Genomic DNA, 19,379 nt, shown 5'->3' with positions numbered 1-19,379 from the left:
GGCTTCCAGGAGCATGATAAATAGTTCTCCATCCCCTCACTCTCAATCTAAAGGTGTCCTCAGATCTAAAATGAGTCTCTTGTAGACAGCAAATAGATGGGTCTTGTTTTTTTATCCATTCTGATACCCTATGTCTTTTAGTTGGCGCATTTAATCCATTTACATTCAGTGTTATTATAGAAAGATACGGGTTTAGAGTCATTGTGATGTCTGTATGTTTTATGCTTGTAGCGATGTCTCTGGTACTTTGTCTCACAGGATCCCCCTTAGGATCTCTTGTAGGGCTGGTTTCGTGGTGACAAATTCCTTCAGTTTTTGTTTGTTTGGGAAGACCTTTATCTCTCCTTCTATTCTAAATGACAGACTTGCTGGATAAAGGATTCTCGGCTGCATATTTTTTCTGTTTAGCACACTGTAGATATCGTGCCAAGCCTTTCTGGCCTGCCAAGTTTCAAAGGAGAGATCAGTCACGAGTCTTATAGGTCTCCCTTTATATGTGAGGGCACGTTTATCCCTTGCTGCTTTCAGAATTTTCTCTTTATCCTTGTATTTTGCCAGTTTCACTATGATATGTCGTGCAGAAGATCGATTCAAGTTACGTCTGAAGGGAGTTCTCTGTGCCTCTTGGATTTCAATGCCTTTTTCCTTCCCCAGTTCAGGGAAGTTCTCAGCTATGATTTCTTCAAGCACACCTTCAGCACCTTTCCCTCTCTCTTCCTCCTCTGGGATACCAATTATGCGTATATTATTTTTTTTTAGTGTATCACTTAGTTCTCTAATTTTCCCCTCATATTCCTGGATTTTTTTATCTCTCTTTCTTTCAGCTTCCTCTTTCTCCATAACTTTATCTTCTAGTTCGCCTATTCTCTCCTCTGCCTCTTCAAGCCGAGCCGTCGTGGTTTCCATTTTGTTTTGCATTTCGTTTAAAGCGTTTTTCAGCTCCTCGTGACTGGTCCTTAGTCCCTTGATCTCTGTGGCAAGAGATTCTCTGCTGTCCTGTATACTGTTTTCAAGCCCAGCGATTAATTTTATGACTATTATTCTAAATTCACTTTCTGTTATATTATTTAAATCCTTTTTGATCAGTTCATTAGCTGTTGTTATTTCCTGGAGATTCTTCTGAGGGGAATTCTTCCGTTTGGTCATTTTGGATAGTCCCTGGAGTGGTGAGGACCTGCAGGGCACTTCCCCTGTGCTGTGGTGTATAACTGGAGTTGGTGGGCGGGGCCGCAGTCCGACCTGATGTCTGCCCCCAGCCCACCGCTGGGGCCACAGTCAGACTGGTGTGTGCCTTCTCTTCCCCTCTCCTAGGGGCGGGATTCACTGTGGGGTGGCGTGGCCCGTCTGGGCTACTTGCACACTGCCAGGCTTGTGTTGCTGGGGATCTGGCATATTAGTTGGGGTGGGTAGGCAAGGTGCACGGGGGCAGGAGGGGCAGGCTTAGCTCGCTTCTCCTTAGGTGATCCACTTCAGGAGGGGCCCTGTGGCAGCGGGAGGGAGTCAGATCCACTGCCGGAGGTTTGGCTCCGCAGAAGCACAGAGTTGGGTGTTTGCGCGGAGCGAGCAAGTTCCCTGGCAGGAACTGGTTCTCTTTGGGATTTTGGCTGGGGGATGGGCGGGGGAGATGGCGCTGGCGAGCGCCTTTGTTCCCCGCCAAACTGAGCTCTGTCGTCCGGGGGCTCAGCAGCTCTCCCTCCCTTTGTCCTCCAGGCTTCCCGCTTTCTGAGCAGAGCTGTTAACTTATGGCCTCCCAGACGCTAAGTCGCTCTTGCTGTCGGAACACAGTCTGTCCGGCCCCTCCGCTTTTGCCGGCCAGACTCGGGGGCTCCGCTTGGCCGGCGAGCCGCCCCTCCGCCCCGGCTCCCTCCCGCCAGTCTGTGGAGCGCGCACCGCCTCGCAGCCCTTCCTACCCTCTTCCGTGGGCCTCTCGTCTGCGCTTGGCTCCGGAGACTCCGTTCTGCTAATCCTCTGGCGGTTTTCTGGGTTCTTTAGGCAGGTGTAGGTGGAATCTAAGTGATCAGCAGGACGCGCGGTGAGCCCAGTGTCCTCCTACGCCGCCATCTTCCGGGTGTCACCGTTTTGTTTATTTTTGAGAGAGAAAGACAGAGACAGAGAGACAGAGTGTGAGCAGGGGAGGGTCATAGAGAGGGAGATACAGAATCCGAAGCGGGCTCCAGATTCTGAGCTGTCAGCACAGCCTGACACGGGGCTTGAACCCACAAACTGCGAGATCATGACCTGAGCCAAAGTTGGACACTTAACTGACTGAGCCACCCAGGTGCCCCTGAAATTATTCTCTTTTATTCATATATAAAATAAATTAATTAAATAAATTAATAAATAAATTAAAATATAAATAAATTAAATAAATTACATCTAAATAAATTTATAAATAAATTAAAATCTAAAAATTATGGAGAAAATGGAGATATATATTATCCACCTATCTGTATGGGTAGATATGGATAGTATGTATATCTTCTGTTTCAATAAATTTTAATCATAATTCACCAGTGGTCTGTGACCACAGCTGGTAAGACAAGAAGTTACAGTAAATCCTCGTACTTTAGGTGAAAGCTCTCACGGGTGTTCCACTGCCTCTCACCTTCCAAAGGGGTGCTTGCTTTTTGCCTGCCTTCTCTCAGCACCAATGCACACGCTTGGCATAGTTCACTCACGCCTGTTACTCTAAGTGTTCTGACAATTTCTCTTTGGTTCATTTTGTATTCTCAGCTCTTCCTCCAACTTTTTCAACCGCTGGACAGTTTGTGTTGCTTTCTGGTGAAAACTAGGGAGCACACAACTGTGAACTGTATATTAGCATTAGCCAATTTATAAGCACATTTTAAAATTGTTAGAAGGATATTCTTTCTCATAGTACATGTTTTTTCAGTGTGGCATAAAACATGTTTATTAATAGACCCCCAATTTTTTTTGTCTCTCTATAAAAATTAAGAAGCCAAAAGTAGGTAAACTTATGTTTAACATTTAGTGTTTTTCCTATTTGGGAATGATTTAGATATTCAGTGAATATCCACTATTTGGTTTAACTTAGTATGAACTTTGATCTTATTATATATGTATTTAAATTACTTGCTTTTAACAAGTGTGCTTGGATTAGATCTCAAAATTACCATCATCTTAAATTCTTTTGCTTATTGACAAATTTTGAAGAAATGCCTCATTTTATTAAAACAACAAATTTAAATTAGCTTTTATTTATCGAAGATTATCCCAGATCATGTGAACTTGAAAAACATTTTGGTTAGTTTCTGTGTTTCTGAGAGTGTACTTAGTTTATTTGAGTGTTTAACTTTCTTTGAGCCAGCCAATTAAATAGAGCTCTTTTCAAATTAATTTTGGCAATACCTCTTGGAGATAGAAAAATATCCCATATCCGTAGTATACATACATAACATACAGATAGACACAGAGATCTTATAACTTTTATTTTAAAAAGTTCAGCCATAAAAAAAAAAAAGTTTAGCTGTGTCTCAGGCACAGCACTCAAAAGAATAGTCAAATTTGGGGGTGCCTGGGGGGCTCAGTTGGTTAAGCACCTGACTTTGGCTCAGGTCATGCTCTTGCTGTTTATGAGTTTGAGCCCCCCCATCAGGCTCTGTGCTGACAGCTCAGAGCCTGGAGCCTGCTTCAGATTCTGTGTCTCCTTCTCTCTCTGTTCCTCCCCTGCTCGTGTTCTGTCTCTCAAAAATAAATAAACATTAAAAAAAATTTTTTTTAACAAATAGTTGAATCCAAATGGTGTTTCTGGTAGATGGACCAAGTTAAGTAAGGTTGGCCACTCAGATGGTCAAAGTTTTTTTTACTAAAGAGATTTTATTTGTATGTTGCAGGGACCCTTTCAGAACTATTTTTGAAGTCATTTTGTCTTTGAGAAGCCTCTGCATACCAAAGAACGAATTCCATTGTCTCTGTGACCTTTGGGATCCTCTCTTTTAAGGGTGCCACTTATGATGGACCTACCTAAAACAAAGATTCCCCAGAATGGCCACTGTGATTCTAAATTATTACAAAGTTCACCCATTTTGCCAGAAAGGCACAAGATCCTGGTCCAAGGACCAGGTGGAATCTTATATTCCATTTGGATTTCCTGAATTCCAAGGGGCTCTGTTTTCCAACAACTGTTCTAAAACATCTAGAATCACATTGTTTTCCCTGATTTTGAACAGGATAGGTGATTTACCCATCAACAGACAAAAACAGAAACAGAAGACAAGTGTGCACAATACAGTTCGAGAACTCGGAATGCAGAGTGGAGCTCAGATCCAGGAGAGACTTACCCTCAAGCTCCAGGGTTGGGGAGAAAGCCATGGACTCAGTGGGCTCTGTGGGTACCAGCACTTGGTTGCTCACTGGCAATGGAGTTGGTGGTGGTCTTTCACGGATTCCACTTCTAACTCCATGAAATGTCAGAAGTTCAAAATAGCCGCTGTAAAACCAATGAATCACTGAAGTGGTAATTAGTAAAAATGTAAGTGTGTGCACACCACGACGAGAGCATTTGCAAACAGCTTACAAGCAGGGGGCACTCAAACCAGAACATGGAATGGGTCTCAGGGGGATATTGTTAGAAGGTAGCTTATGTTGTGAGAAAGCAGTGATTGTTTATTCTTCACGGTGATTGCTTACGCTGTTACAATTTTCAGTGGTTACCTCATATAAATTTTAAGAAACAGTTGAAGTCTGCTTCTCATTTCTAGAGGCACAAGCAAGAAATGATCCCAAGTCAAGTTAGCCTCCCAAAATAAGCTAAATTGAGCCTTGCCTGCGCTGCTAAACTGGTTCTGTTTGCTCAGAGAAACTTTAAGCCTAGGCTCCATCTGTCCTTGGTTTTAACACAGCCCAGACTGTGGCCACACCTAAACACAGAGTCCAGCCAGTGGCACCATCCAGTCACAGAGCACAGCCTGAGACTCCACCAGACCGAGACCAATAGCAGAGCCTGGCCCCACAGCACTGCTCAATCACGGAGTCCGAACATCAACACTGCCCTGCCCGGGAACACAGCCTGTGAACTTGCTGGGCCAAAGGTGATTATAGAGCCCAGCCAGTGGCTCTACAAAAATGGGAATACGACATGCCCAAACTTCTGAGATGTAGCAAAGCAATTCTAAGGGGGAAAATTTAGTACTAACAGTGCATACATTAAGAAAAGAGAACGCTCTCAAAGAGCCTAACTTTGCTTCTCAGGAACTAGACAAAGAAGAAAAACCTAGCCCAAAGTTAGCAGAAAGTTAGAAGTTAAAACAGTAAAGATTGGAGCAGAAATAAATGAAATAGAGAATGGGAAAACAATAGAAAAGATTAACAAAAATAGGAGTTGATTCTTGGGAGAGAGCAACAAAATTGACAAGGGTTGAGCTAGACTCACCAAGAAAAAAAGAGAGAAGACTCAAATAATGAAATTATAAGTGAAATTATAAATAAAAGAGGAGATATTACAAATAATACCACAGAAATATAAAGGGTCGCAAGAGATACTGTGAGTAGCTATGCCAACAATTGGATAACCTAGGAGAGACGGGTAAGTTTCTAGAAACAAAAAACGTACCAAGACTGAATCAGGAAGAAATAGCAAATAGACCAGTAGGTAAGGATATTGAATCAATAATCAAACCCCTCGCCACCCAGAAAAGTGGAGGACCAGATGGCTTCAGTGGTGAATTGAACCAAATAGAGAAGAACTCTCAAACTTTTCTGAAAAGTTGAAGAGGAGGGAACACGCCCTAACTCATTTTACAAGGCTGGCATTACCCTGATACCAAGCAAAGCCAGGCCAAGATGCTACAAGAAAAGAAAACCACAGGCCAACGTATCTGATGAATATATATGCAGAATTCTTTCTTTTTAAAAAAGTTTTTATTTAAGTTCCAGTTAATTAACATTCAGTGTAATGTTAGTTTCAGGTGTACAATTTAGTGATTCAGTACCTACATATAACACCGGGTACTCTTCACAACAAGTGCAAAAATATTTTTTTAATGTTTTTATTTTATTTGAGAGAGAGAGACAGAGCAGGGGAGGGGCAGAGAGAGAGGGAGATGCAAAATCCAAAGCCGTCTCCAGGCTCCGAGTTGTCAGCACAGAGCCTGACGTGGGACACAAACCCACAAACTGTGAGACCATGACCTGAGCCGAAGTCAGACAGTTAACCTACTGAGCCACCCAGATGCCCCCAACAAGTGCAAAATTCCTAACAAAATACTACAAACTAAATTCAACATCACATTAAAAAAATTATATGCCATGATCAAGTGGGATTCATTCCTGGGATGCAAGGATGATTTAACATATGCAGATCAATAAATGTGACACCTCATGTTAGTAGAATGAAAAATAAAATCTTATGATCATTTCAATAGCTACAGAAAAGGCATTTGACAAAATTCAACATCCTTTATTGACTTAAAAAAAAAAAAACCTCTTGGGGCGCCTGGGTGGCTCAGCTGGTTGAGCATCCGGCTCTGGCTCAGGTCATGATCTCGTGGTTCTTGAGTTTGAGCCCCGCTTCAGGCTCTGTGCTGACAGCTCGGAGCCTGGAGCCTGCTTTGGATTCTGTGTCTCCCTCTCTCTCTCTGCCCCTCTCCTGCTCGCACTCTGTGTGTCTCTCTCAAAAATAAATAAATATTAAAATAAATAAATAACCTCTTGACAAATTGGGTAGAATGGACATACCTCAACATAATAAAGGCCATATATGACAAGTATAAAGTATCATGCTCAATGGTGAAAGATTGAAGGTTTTTCTCTAAGATCAGGAACAAGACAAGGGGCCCACTGTTATTATCCTATTCAACATTGTCAGAGTAGGTAATCAAGAGGACATGACTGCTAGTTGACCCTCAAGCTGGATCCCGGCAATTGAAATCTCCTCACCCCTACCCTGTCCTTGGTACGTATGCTCTACCTACCATTTCCATAGTAGGAATTGTCCAAAGACATTGCCTCGAGAGAGTAAGTTGTTGAGACCATCTAGACAATATATGTGACTGAACCCAGTTAAGACCTCTGTGTAAACTTTTAAGATTCTGGTGGGTAGCTGTGGAGATCTACTTATCTTGTAGCCACCCAAGAAAAGTCTCATGAGTAATTTCCTTTACTTATTAAACCTGTCACCTACCAATCAGGAGTGCCCTGCCTCTTTGGTTTCTCCTTGCCCTCTGTGTTCAAGGGCAGTTTGTGAATCAATAGACAGTACTAGGAGTCCTATTGCCAGAGCAATCAGACAAGAAAAAGAAATATAGACATCCGAATCGGAAAAGAAGAAGTAAAATTGTCTTTGTTTGCCTATGATATGATCTTCTATATGGAAAATGCTAAAGACTCTACCAAAAGACTTTTAGAACTAATGAACTAATTCAGTAAAGTGCAGTATACAAATAAACATACAAAAAATCAATTGCATTTGTATACACTAACAGTGTACTGTCAGGAAAAGAAAAGAGAAACAAAAACAATCCCATTTGAATAGCATCAAAAGCTATAAAATATTTAGGAATAAATTTAACCAAGGAAGTGAAAGATCTGTACACTGAAACTTTAAGATGTTAGTGAAAGAAACTGAAGAAGACACAAATAAATGGAAAGATACCCGTGTCTGTGGATAGGAAGTGTTAATATCGTTAAGATATCGGTACTACCCAAAGCCATCTACAGATTTAATGCAATCTCTATCAAGAGTCTAATGGCATTTTTCACAGAAATATTAAAAATCCTAAAATTCATATGGAATAACAAAAGACCCCAAATAATCAAAGCGATCCTGAGAAAGAAGAACAAAGCCGAAGGTGTTCTATTTCCTGATTTCAAACCATACTAGAAAGCTGTAATAATCAAAACAGTATGATACTGACATAAAAACAGAGCCATAGATCAATGGAACAGAATAGAGACTCTGGAAATAAACTCATTCATATATGGTCAATTGATTTATGACAAGGGAGCCAAGAATATTCATTGTTAAAGAAGACAAAATGGTATTGGAAAACAGAACATCCATGTACAAAAGAAGCTGGACCTCTATCTTACACCACTCACAGAAATTAACTCCAAATGGATTAAAGCCTTAAAAATATAAGAGCCCAAATCATAAAACTTCTAGAAGATAGCAAAGGGGAATAACCTCCTTGACACTGTTCTTGGCAATGATTTTTTTTCATATTTCATCAAAAGCTCAGGCAATGAATGCACAAATAACAATCAGGGGTACATCCAAATAAAAAACTTTTCTGTATGGCAAAAGTAATAATCAACAAGATGAAAAGGCAACCCATGGAATGGGAGACAATATTTGCAAACCTATCTGATAAGGATTTAATATCCAAAATATACAAGGTACTCATACAACTCGATAGTCTCCTAAAAAACAAACTTGCAAAGATTCAGTTACAAAAGGACAAAGGACCTGAATTGACATTTTTTTCCAAAAAAGATATGCAAATGGCCAACAGGTGCATGGATAAGTGCTCAGCATCACTAATCATCAGGGAAATGCAAATCAAAACCAACCTCACATTTGTTAGAATGGCTATTACCCAAAAGACAAAAGATAACAAATATTGGTGAGAATGTGGAGAAAAAAGAACTTCTATGCACTTCGGGAATGTAAATTGGTGCAGCCACTATGGAAAACAGTGTGGAGGTTCCTCAAAAAATTAAAAAAGAATTACTATATGACGCCACTCTAGGTATATATCCCAAGGAAATGAAATCACTGTTTCCAAGACATACCTGCATCTTCATGTTCATTGAAACATTGTTTACAGTATCCAAGACATGAAAGCAACCTGTAACTGATAATGTAAATGTATAAAGAAATGTCACACACACACACACACACACACACACACACACACACACACACAGTATTATTTAGGCACAAAAGAAGGAAATCCTCCTATTTGCAATAACATGGATGAATCTTGAGGGCATTATGATAAATGAAATAAGTCAGAGAATGCAAGTGTTGAACAACCTCACTTATACGTGGAATCTAAAATAACCAAATTTATAGAAGCAGAGTAGAGTAGTAGTTTTCTGTGGGGACAGGGGCAGGAGTGTGTGAGGGTAGTCAGCCAAAGGATACATACTTCCAGTTATAAGATGAATAAATTTGGGGGATGATTATATTTGCAGTTACATTAAGTATGGTGCAGCATGGTTACCACAGTTAACAATACTGTACTATATACTTTAAACTTGTCAATAATGTAGATCTTAAGTTACACAAACACACATGCATACAAGGGTAAGTATGTGAGATGATGTATTTGTTAACTAACCTTAATGTGGTAATCATTTTGTAATGCATACATGTATCAAATAATCAGTTGTATACCTTAAACTTACTCAATGTAATTTGTCAATTATATCTCTGTTCGGAAAAAAGACAATAAACTGAAAATTATGGAACATGCTGTTTGAGGGGTGAGTATTGGAATATTATTTGGGATACTCAATGGATAGCAGTTGGGCAATATTCATAAAATCTTCAAACTTACCTTTGACCGAGTAATTCCACCTCTACAAAATTAAGCTATAGATATATGCACATACTTGTGAAATGGTGTATGTGCAAAGTTACAATATTTATTTATAGTCTTTATTAAGTGCCTAGCATGTGCCCGGAGCTGGAGATATAATGATGAACAAGACAGACAAAAATCCCCATTCTGTTACGACTTCATCTCAACAGTAGGGAGAGAAAGACAATAAGAATAAATGAGTAAGACATGCCCGCCTTACCTCACTTGCTGCTGCCCCAGTGTTTTGGTGCCAAGACCTGCAGAGGACTGGCTCCCCTCTAGTTCCATTAGTTCTACTCTGGCTCCCCTCTAGTTCCATTAGTTCTACTCTGGCTCCCCTCTAGTTCCATTAGTTCTACTCTGGCTCCACTCTAGAGTGGAGCCAAGCCAAGGGATATAGGCTGGGGTGGAGCTGCACCTGGATGGCCACCTAGGATATCTTCTTTGAGGCTCTAGCACCAGAGGCAAGTAGGGCAACTAAGTCAAGTGCAGGCGTGACTCAGGATGTAACCTGAGAAAGGATATTTACATGGTCTGGACATATTTTGACTCCTGGGTCATCAATGGCTTTTTAGAGAGGCCTTCCTTTCGTCCCTGAGTTCTTATAATTTCCTATTCTTAAAGAACATTACTGAAAATATGGAGTAAGGAGTTAAAAATTCTCTTCTCCATAGACAATCTATATTAATTGATTGAATGATTTAGCATCATTAAGATGACAATGTTGCACAAATTTATCTACATGTTCAATTCAGTCTCCATAAAAATTCTAGCTGCCATTTTTGTATAAATTGACAAGGTGATCCTAAAAGTCATTTAGAAATACATGAGGTCCAGAACAGCCACAACAGCCTTGAAAATGAACAAAGTTACCGGACTTAAATTCCCTGACTTCAACACTTCCTGCAAAGGTAGAATAGTCAAGACTGTGTGGTATTGTCATAAGAATAGACATATAAATGAAATGGAATTGAGAGGTCAAAATTAAACTCATATACTTATCGTAAATTTGTTTTTGATATGCATGTCAGGACAAATCAATGGTGAAAGAAAAGTCCTTTTAACAAGTGGTGCTAGGACAACTGAATATCTACATAAAGAAGAATAGGATTGTATCCTACCTCATACCACATATAGTTAACTCAAAATGGACTGAAGACCTACATGTAAAAGCTAAAACTATAAAACTCTTAGAAGAAAACATCAGAGTAAATCTTCTGTGGAGAGTAAATGACTGTGGAGTAGTAATGGTGATTTAGCTATGACACCAAAAGCACTAGCAACAACAACAACAACAAAAATAGATAAATTGGACTTAACTTTAAAATCACTTGTGCCTTGGGGCGACTGGGTGGCTCAGTCAGTTAAGCATCCGACTTCAGCTCAGGTCATGATCTCACAGACCGTGAGTTCAAGCCCCGTGTCAGGCTCTGTGCTGATAGCTCAGAACCTGAAACCTGCTTTGGATTCTGTGTCTCCCTCTCTCTGCCCCTCCCTGCTCACACTCTGTCTTCTCTCTCTTTCAAAAATAAATAAACATTAAAAAATAAAATAAAACAAAATAAAATTACTTGTGCCTTAAAGATACCCTTAAGAAAATGAAAATACAACCCACAGAATGGGAGGAACATATTTGCAAATCACGTATCTGTTAACTCTCTAGTATCCAGTATATATACTGAACTCTTATAACACGCTAATAAAAAAGTTAGAAATGGGCAAAGTGTTTGAATAGGTATTTCTCTAAAGAAGATATACCGATGATCAATAAGTAAATGAAGAGATGCTAAACATCATTCATCATTAGGGAAATGCAAATCAAACCACAGTAAGATACCCATTTACACCCATTAAAATGGCTATAATTAAAAAAAGACAGAAAATAACAAGTGTTGGTGAGAATGTAGAGATACTGGAACCTTTATTCATTGCTGGTGGGAATGAAAAATGGTGCAACCACTTTGGAAAATAGTGTGGCAGTTTCTCAAAACGTTAAACATAAAGTTACCAAAACACCCCAAATTCCACTTCTAAGAATGTATTCAAAGTATCTCCTTAAGAAATGAAAACATATATTCATACAAAAACTTGTACACAAGTGTTCATAACAGCAATATTCACAATAGCCAAAAAGTAGAAACAATTCAAGTACCCGTCAACAGAAGAATGGATTTTTAAAAGGTTGTATGTTCACACAACAGAATATTAGCCATAAAAAAGAATGAAACACTGGTACATGTCACAATATAGGTAAATCTTGAAAACATGTTAAATGAAAGTTTCCAAACACAGAAGCCCATATATTATATGATTCCACTTATATTAATGTCCAGAACAGGCAAATCTATAGAGAAGAAAGTAGATCAGTGTTTCCCAGGGTCAGTGAGAAGGGGAGAATGGGGAGTAACCACCAATTGCATGGATTTCTTTTGGGGGATCATGAAAATGTTATGAAATTAGTGATGATGGATACAAATTCTGTGATACACCAAAACATAATGAATTGAACCCTTTAAAAGGGTAAATCTTACGGAAATTATATCTCCATACTAAAATTAATGAATAAAGTATATGGTATCTTAGAATATGAAGAACATAGATTTAAAAGTCATTGTTGACATGATTCAGCCACTGACTACTAGGGAGCTTTGTTAGTGGCCATCCTTAGCAAAATAAAGGTTTAGTCTAAATGATTTATCAGTTCTCTTTCAAATCTAGCTTCCAATGATTCTCAGTCTTCCTTCATTGTCAGCAATTTCAAAAGAACTGCTGGGAAAGTCAACTCTAGAAAAAATAACAGCCTTTATACCTTTGGTATCTCATTTAAGGCAGCTCTGTTTTTGCCTATTGGTCATTTGATCTCTTTTCATCAGTGTAAAGAACAACTCTGAACTGGCAGAATTTCTAAAAGATTGTGAAATCATGATTTCTGATTGATTGTGAGCTTCCTGGAGAGAAATGCTGAGGTTAAAATCATTTCTAAAGCTGAGTATCTCTGTAAATGAAAGAACTCTTTTCACAAGGGTTTCGTGAAGAAACAGGCATGGGTGGCCGTTGGCTTTTTTCAGCCAAGTTGTGAACATATATAATAGTCATTGTTGACATAAAGATAGAGGGTAAAGAATATGTGATTTGTGAGGACACAGGCTTCGTATAAGGCATATGGTGGTTGAGAGCTTGAGCTCTGCCGTCACCTTGTCTGGGTTAGGATCCTGGATCTACCATTTACCAAGCCCCTCTGTGCCTGTTTCCTCATCTGTCACCTAGTCATAGTATTTGTCCCTCCCCTTAGGACTGTTGTGGAGATTAAATTAGATGATACTCATACAGCACTGAGAAAAGTAGCTAAGCCACGATGAGGACTCAGCAAACGTTAGCATTCTTTATTTTCAATAACGACTCCACATGCTTAATGAGTGTTTTAATCACACCTGACATTACTTGACAAGTACTTGCTCCCAGCGATTTGTGTTCTAATCCAGATTTGCCAGTAGTTACTTCTTGTTCTACGATGAGATTTTTCATATTGTAAATAACATGTCTTACAGAATAAAAGCAAGAAGTCATCACCGACAAAATGAAGATCCTACTACTTATGTTAATCCTTTGGGCTGAAACACTGGCAGATCAGAGTCCAGGTACCAGTATATTCTACGTTTATTGTCATTTAGGAAAAATAAGCATTTTTATGTCCTCACGAACATTTATTTTAATACATAGAAACAAAGGGTTTATTTGCTTATTCACTAAAAAGTCAAAGTAGATGGCATTGAGTTGTAGCTGGAGGTATGTAATATCAAACGTACTTAATCTCTCAAAGATGACCGAGAGCCATGGGTAAAAGGCATGAATTATGCTACACCTGGCTAGAAGAATTCTAATTATTCAGTGATTTACTTAGGTCCCAGTGTTCCATGTCTCTATGACTCTCATAGAATCAGTGCATTGGTTTTGTAGGTCAGTCTGCATCCTAGGATTTCCTGACAATTTTCTGAGTTACTATTGAAGAGCAGTTGTTAGGCGTTTACTAGCACAGCACAAATTTCCAGCGTGGAAGTGGTTGGCCATGACTGCCTAAGTAGACACTGGGGGCGCCTCCCCTGACCCAAACTCTCTTTATCAGGCTGGCACCCCGTCCCCCACCTTTCCTGGCCCAGCTGCTGTGAATATTGCCTGCAACAGCTCACAGACATGGCCCGCTTTCTGAGGAGAATTGCTCTTAGCTTTCCTAGAGTCAGCTCACGAAGGAGATTGGCTCCGTAGCACTCTGCTCCTTCCCTGCAATTCCTGGGGATGGTCTGCAGCCAATAACTGACCGAGACGAGAATATAGCAGACTGGCCCTCTCGCCTCAGAGAGCGACATGCTCCGGAGTCCTCTCAGATCAGGCAAACATCTGGCGTTGCTCTTCTCCTGCTTCCCCTTGATCAAGCCCCTCCCCCAATCCCTGTCTCCCACCCCCTCCTAAACTCTCCAGCTCAAGACACCTGCTTACTTGATACGGTTTATAAAAGTTACTCTTCGTCCACAGACCACTTTGGGGGTTTTCTTTAGTATAATATCAGAGTTTGGGGTTCCACAACCAAAAAAGAAAAAGATGTTTCTGGTACGGAGTTGAGAAACAAAAGACTTACTGCTTAACTACTAAAAGTCTTCTTGTTTGATGTTTTCACAAAAACCAGTATAGTTTCTGCTTCTTGACCTCCAGAAGACACTTCCCTTGGGATGCTGAGTCACTCATAACTTAGGACATAGTCTCAAATGAGTCCTGGGGTCTAAAATGTAAAGGCTGAACAATCACCTTGTTTAGCTTTGTTGCGATTTTATTTTGACAGAGCCAGGCCCTGAGTTTGCAGATGTCGTGTTTCTGGTGGACAGCTCTGACCACCTGGGAACCAAGTCCTTCCCCTTTGTGAGAACGTTCATCACCAAGATGATCAGCAGTCTCCCCATCGAGGCCCACAAGTACCGCGTGGCCCTGGCTCAGTACAGCGACCGGCTCCACAGTGAGTTCCAGCTGAGCACCTTCAAGAGCAGGAACCCCATGCTGAACCACCTCAAGAAGAACTTCGCCTTCATTGGCGGCTCCCCGCGGATAGGAAACGCTCTCCGGGAGGCCCACAGGACCTTCTTCTCCGAAGCGGCCGGCGGGAGGGACAAGAAGCAGTTTCCCCCGATTCTGGTGGTCCTGGCTTCGGCGGCGTCGGAGGACGACGACGTGGAAGAGGCCTCCAAGGCCCTGCGGGAAGACGGGGTGAGAATCATCTCCGTGGGGCTGCAGGAAGCTTCTGAGGAGGAGCTGAAGGCCATGGCCACGGCTCAGTTTCACTTCAACCTTCGGTCGGTCAGGGACCTGAGCGCGTTTTCCCAAAACATGACGCAGATCATCAAGGAAGCGACCCAGTACAGGGACGGAGCGGCAGACGCTGATGTGAAAGGTGAGGAAGCCCTGGGTTGAGGATGATGACAGAAGCACTTCCCATAGTGAATAATTACTCGTTTCTGGGTTGGTCCCCTCCTCCCATGAACTGGTGGCACCTTGAGGGCAGAACTGGGAACGTATATTTGTCTCCGTATTCTTTGGGCCTACACTGTGCCCGACAGTGATTTCTATTCTTAGTATTCTATTAGTATTCCACGATTCTATTTCTTAATGATTGAAAAAGTGAAATTCTTCCAGAAAAAGAAGTAAGTTCTGTGCCTGTTCTCTTGGCCCTCGCAGTCCTGGCACAGTGTGAGGCACATAGTAAGTATTCCGAAAACGCCCGTTAGCTAATAACGCAGCGACACTAAACGGGAGCAGTAACTTTAGAATGAGACCAGGCAGAGAACAGGATACCCTCGGTTGTAGAGTAGTGTCTTGAGCCCTACATTTGCTCTGTTGGCTTATCCCCTCCAGCACTATTTTTTCTCCTTACAAGTAAAATCTCTCCAATGAGTATCAGGGCCTGGTAAATCCAGGAGCTTGACTCGTTCCTTCTCTCAGTCATGCAGTCATTTTGTGCCTATATTTTCCACATGTAAAACACACATTTTTTTTTTCACATTTTCACATTTTCACATTTTTGACATTAGGATGTGTCTTGCAGTAATGCTTTTTTTTTTTTTTTAATTTCTGAGTGTTGCCATAAATAATAGTATACCTTACGGTAGACTGAATCTTTGAATTGAAGGAATATTGGAAATATTTCGGACAAGGTTATGGCTATGAATAAGGCCAACTAATAGCTCAAGTTGAACTGACTCAGTTCCCTTGCTTATATAATTTAACATCTTCACTGTCATGTCCCCCAACATAAAATTCTCCGCAACTAATTTTCTGAGAGCCACTAAGAGTTTCTCATGTGGCAGCACAGAGCCTTCCTCTAAGGCTCCATCCATCATCCATGTTGATTGTTGTGTGCACAGCTGCTTGACAGCCACACCTTACTTCAATCATTACAGCTGGTTTCCCTTGGGGGGTGCTGTTTCTAGGTTCTCTCTAAGAACCATCCACCAGAACCACCAGGGGTCACATCTGCATTCCTGTCAGCTCCTGGAAATCCCTGCATTTCACACAGAAATGCAGAAGGCTTCCTTCTCATCTGCTTTCGTTCTTGACCCCCTAGGCCAAAAGGAGGAATACTTATGACCCTGTGACTTATAATGTCTCACGTGAAAAATGCCTTATTTGTGTCTTCAGTGAAGGCCTCAAAGCAGAAGGCTCTTGAATACACATCGTTTACTTGGCAGGTGATCCCAGACAGCATTAGGAAGGAACGAGTAAAATGAGATAGGAAGCTTCCCTTGCAGTGTTGATGAGCAGGCAGAACCGGCCAGTGCACAGCTCCAGGGAGGCACTCAGTAAGTGTGCTAATGACAGACTCCTGCCAGAGTCAGGTAGGAAGGATTTCCAGCAAAATGGATTTTCCTGGTAATAGTAGGAAGTTTATTTCCGTTGTAACATTATAGGGCCAGTGCCCAAGGTGACTAGTTGTTTTTCGTCTATTCGGGTACTTGGGTTAGTGGTGGCTCTTCGGTCTTCGCATATGACCTTCCAAGGCACTCTGGGCCTTGTTATACAGCTGGTGGGCAGGAGAAAATCACTCATGGGAGGGTCTTGTGGGATCAGCTTATTTTTGCTCATGTTTCATTATCCAGGTCTTAGTCCCATGGCCACACCTAACTGCAAGTGAGCCTGGGAAGTCAGGTCTAGCTCGCTGCCCAAGAGGAGGAAATGGGTTTTAGTGAGTCCTGCCAAGATTTTAGTGAGTTTTACAAGGTTCTGCCACAGTTAGTGTTGCTCCTGGGACACCAGGGAATCCCTTTCCTTCCACTCCCCTGATCTCTCACTCCTCTTGTCTTGGGGAAATAGCAAGATCTTATGACTTAAGTTCTTCTTTTTTTCAGAGAAGAAACCCTCCTATGATCCTCCATTCTGGAGGCCTTGGAGATCCTTCAGCCCTGTAGGAGGCTGTATAGTCTGTGCTCTGCAGAACAGTGGGGTTTTACCACCTTCTCAGAGGGTTCTGTGTGCTGATTATCCTCCAAATTTACTTCACGGAGTTTTGCAACCGCAAGGTTTTGCTTGATGGGACGCTATCATTGCCATTAGAGGTTAAGGGTAAGACTTCAAACTCTGGCTTGCCTACTAAGGGCCTTGGGTAAGTTATTTAACCTCTGAGCTTCAGTTTCCTTACCTATAAGATGAGAATAATAGTACTTGCCTGGATATGGGTGAGATGGCTTGTATGGCATTTGGAACACAGTTTACTATTATTAGTATCGATAACTATTTGGAAGTGAATACTAACCTGAGTAGGTCATGCTGGGAGTTTGTTTTAGCCAACTATGCGGGTACCTTGGCAGATTTATGAGAATTACTTTTAATTTGGGTTTCACTAGGTACTAGGTACTGGAGGGATAGAGATAAGCAAGACATATCTTCTGGTTTCTAGAGCTCACAATCCTAACGGGTAGCTTTTGGCAAGATTGAGCTTATCTCTTGGCTATACTTTCCACAGATGTAGTTCCTTCCCCTGTGCCTGGAGTAGGTGTTTTCTGTGCTTAGGATGTACTCTTCCCTGGATTCCAGATTCATACAACCAACTGCTTACCTGGTGTCTTCAAAACTGTCCCAAACTTAGCATGTCTCAAATGGTACTCTTGAATCCCCCCCCTTGCAGCTTCTTCCTATGGTCTTCTCTATCTTGGAAGAAGAGACCACCGATATCCACTCAGTTGTTCGTGCCAAAAACCTAGTTTTTACCACTTCTTTATCTCTTAACACTAGCATCCCATTATCATCAAGGCCTCTCTGTTCTACCTCTAATTCATGTATCAAAACTACCCTGTTGTTCCATCTTACCTGCTATTATCCTTGTCCAACAAACATTGTCTCTTTCCCGAACTAGGGTGATTGTTTCTTAATGGCTATCCCTGAATATCCTCAGCAACTGGGGTGATATTTTAAAGATTTAAATAAGATCCTGTGACTCCCCTATGATTTAGGCCCTTAGTCTCTCTGACCTCATCCATCATTGTTCCCCTCACCGTCACCAGCCACTCTGGGCTTCTTGTTCCTACCTCCTACTGTTCCTTCTGCCAGAATTCCCCTTCCTTCAGAACATGTGGCTGAATCCCCTTCATTCATATCTCAGGCCAAATGTGCTCCTCTTAGAGAGGCCTTCCCTGACTTCTTTGTATCTCAAGTAAGTTAGTCCTCATCCCATGTCCCCAGAACAGTAACTCGATTGACTCACTTGTTTTATTTCCTCGTGATGCTTATTACTGTCTGAAATAAGATAACCTAGTTATTTATCCTTCCCATAGAATAGGAGCTTCCTGAAGTCAGAGATATTTCTGTTAACACGTCGCTGCATCCTAGCACTTGAGACGGGTGGTGGTGGAGGGGTTGATAGGACAATTGGTAAGAAGCACTCTTCGGACAGAAGGAACATAATTGCAGAGACTCTGAAGTCCGTCACCTTGTAACTCTTTTCAGCATTTTAACTGGTGTTCATTCAAAGAAAACAGTGCTAACCACATCTGTCATGACTGCCTCCATTTTCACCAATGCCTTTTGACAATCTGTAAAGTGCCTTTCTCACTCTGGGCCAGTGGTTTGTACTCATCCTCCTGCTTTTTCTCTCTCCCTATTCCCTTCGCAGTGACCTGTCAGAGAGATTCATTAGCTGACCTCATGTTCCTGGTGGATGAGTCAGTGGGCACCAGACAAAACTTAAGGAACCTGCAGAATTTCCTGAGGAATATTACTGCCTCCATGGATGTGAGGTTCAGCTGCACGCGCCTCGGGCTTATGAGTTACAGTGATAGAGCAGAGACTATTTCTTTTCTAAAATCAAACACAACCCAGGATGAATTTCAGCAGCAAATCCAGAAGCTTTCTCTCCGGACGGGGAAAGCCAATGCTGGTGCTGCCATTGAGAAGATGAGACTAGAAGCCTTTTCAGAGTCTGCTGGCAGCAGAAGGGCAGAGGGGGTGCCTCAGATCGCAGTCTTGGTCACTCACAGACCCTCAGAGGACACGGTACGTGATGCCGCACTGCGGCTTCGGATGCAGGACGTGACTGTGTTTGCCGTGAACATCCAAGGGGCGGACGACACCCAGTTAGAAGAAATAGTGTCTTACCCCCCGAGACAGATGGTTTCCGTGCTCAAGTCCTATGCCGACTTGGAAACTTACAGTAAGAAATTCCAGAAAAAGCTGCGGAATGAAATTTGGTCCCAAATTTCTACTCATGCTGAGCGAGTGGACCTTGACAAAACTGGTAAGTTGTTAAAAAATACTTTTCTTGTTATTAAAGTACTATGAGTAGTGGCCTAGGGCAAGGGC

At 41.6% G+C, this 19,379-nt stretch overlaps 1 protein-coding gene across 2 annotated transcripts in view; it reads left to right on the top strand.

Annotated features, from left to right (window-relative positions):
- The window catches only part of COL6A5 (collagen type VI alpha 5 chain), a 112,630-nt gene that overhangs the window by 7,558 nt on the left and 85,693 nt on the right, over positions 1–19,379 (top strand). For both annotated transcript variants that reach the window (XM_042956416.1, XM_042956415.1), the window contains exons 2-4: positions 13,094–13,183; positions 14,380–14,982; positions 18,694–19,314. In XM_042956416.1, coding sequence (XP_042812350.1) covers positions 13,123–13,183; positions 14,380–14,982; positions 18,694–19,314 — 1,285 coding nt within the window. In that variant the 5' untranslated portion in view covers positions 13,094–13,122. The remainder of the gene's footprint in view (positions 1–13,093; positions 13,184–14,379; positions 14,983–18,693; positions 19,315–19,379) is intronic.

This window comes from Panthera tigris, chromosome C2 (assembly GCF_018350195.1).
Source record: "Panthera tigris isolate Pti1 chromosome C2, P.tigris_Pti1_mat1.1, whole genome shotgun sequence".
NCBI lineage: Eukaryota > Metazoa > Chordata > Mammalia > Carnivora > Felidae > Panthera > Panthera tigris.
Note: the sequence above shows the minus strand (reverse complement) of the source record. Positions and strands in the feature narration are given on the sequence as shown.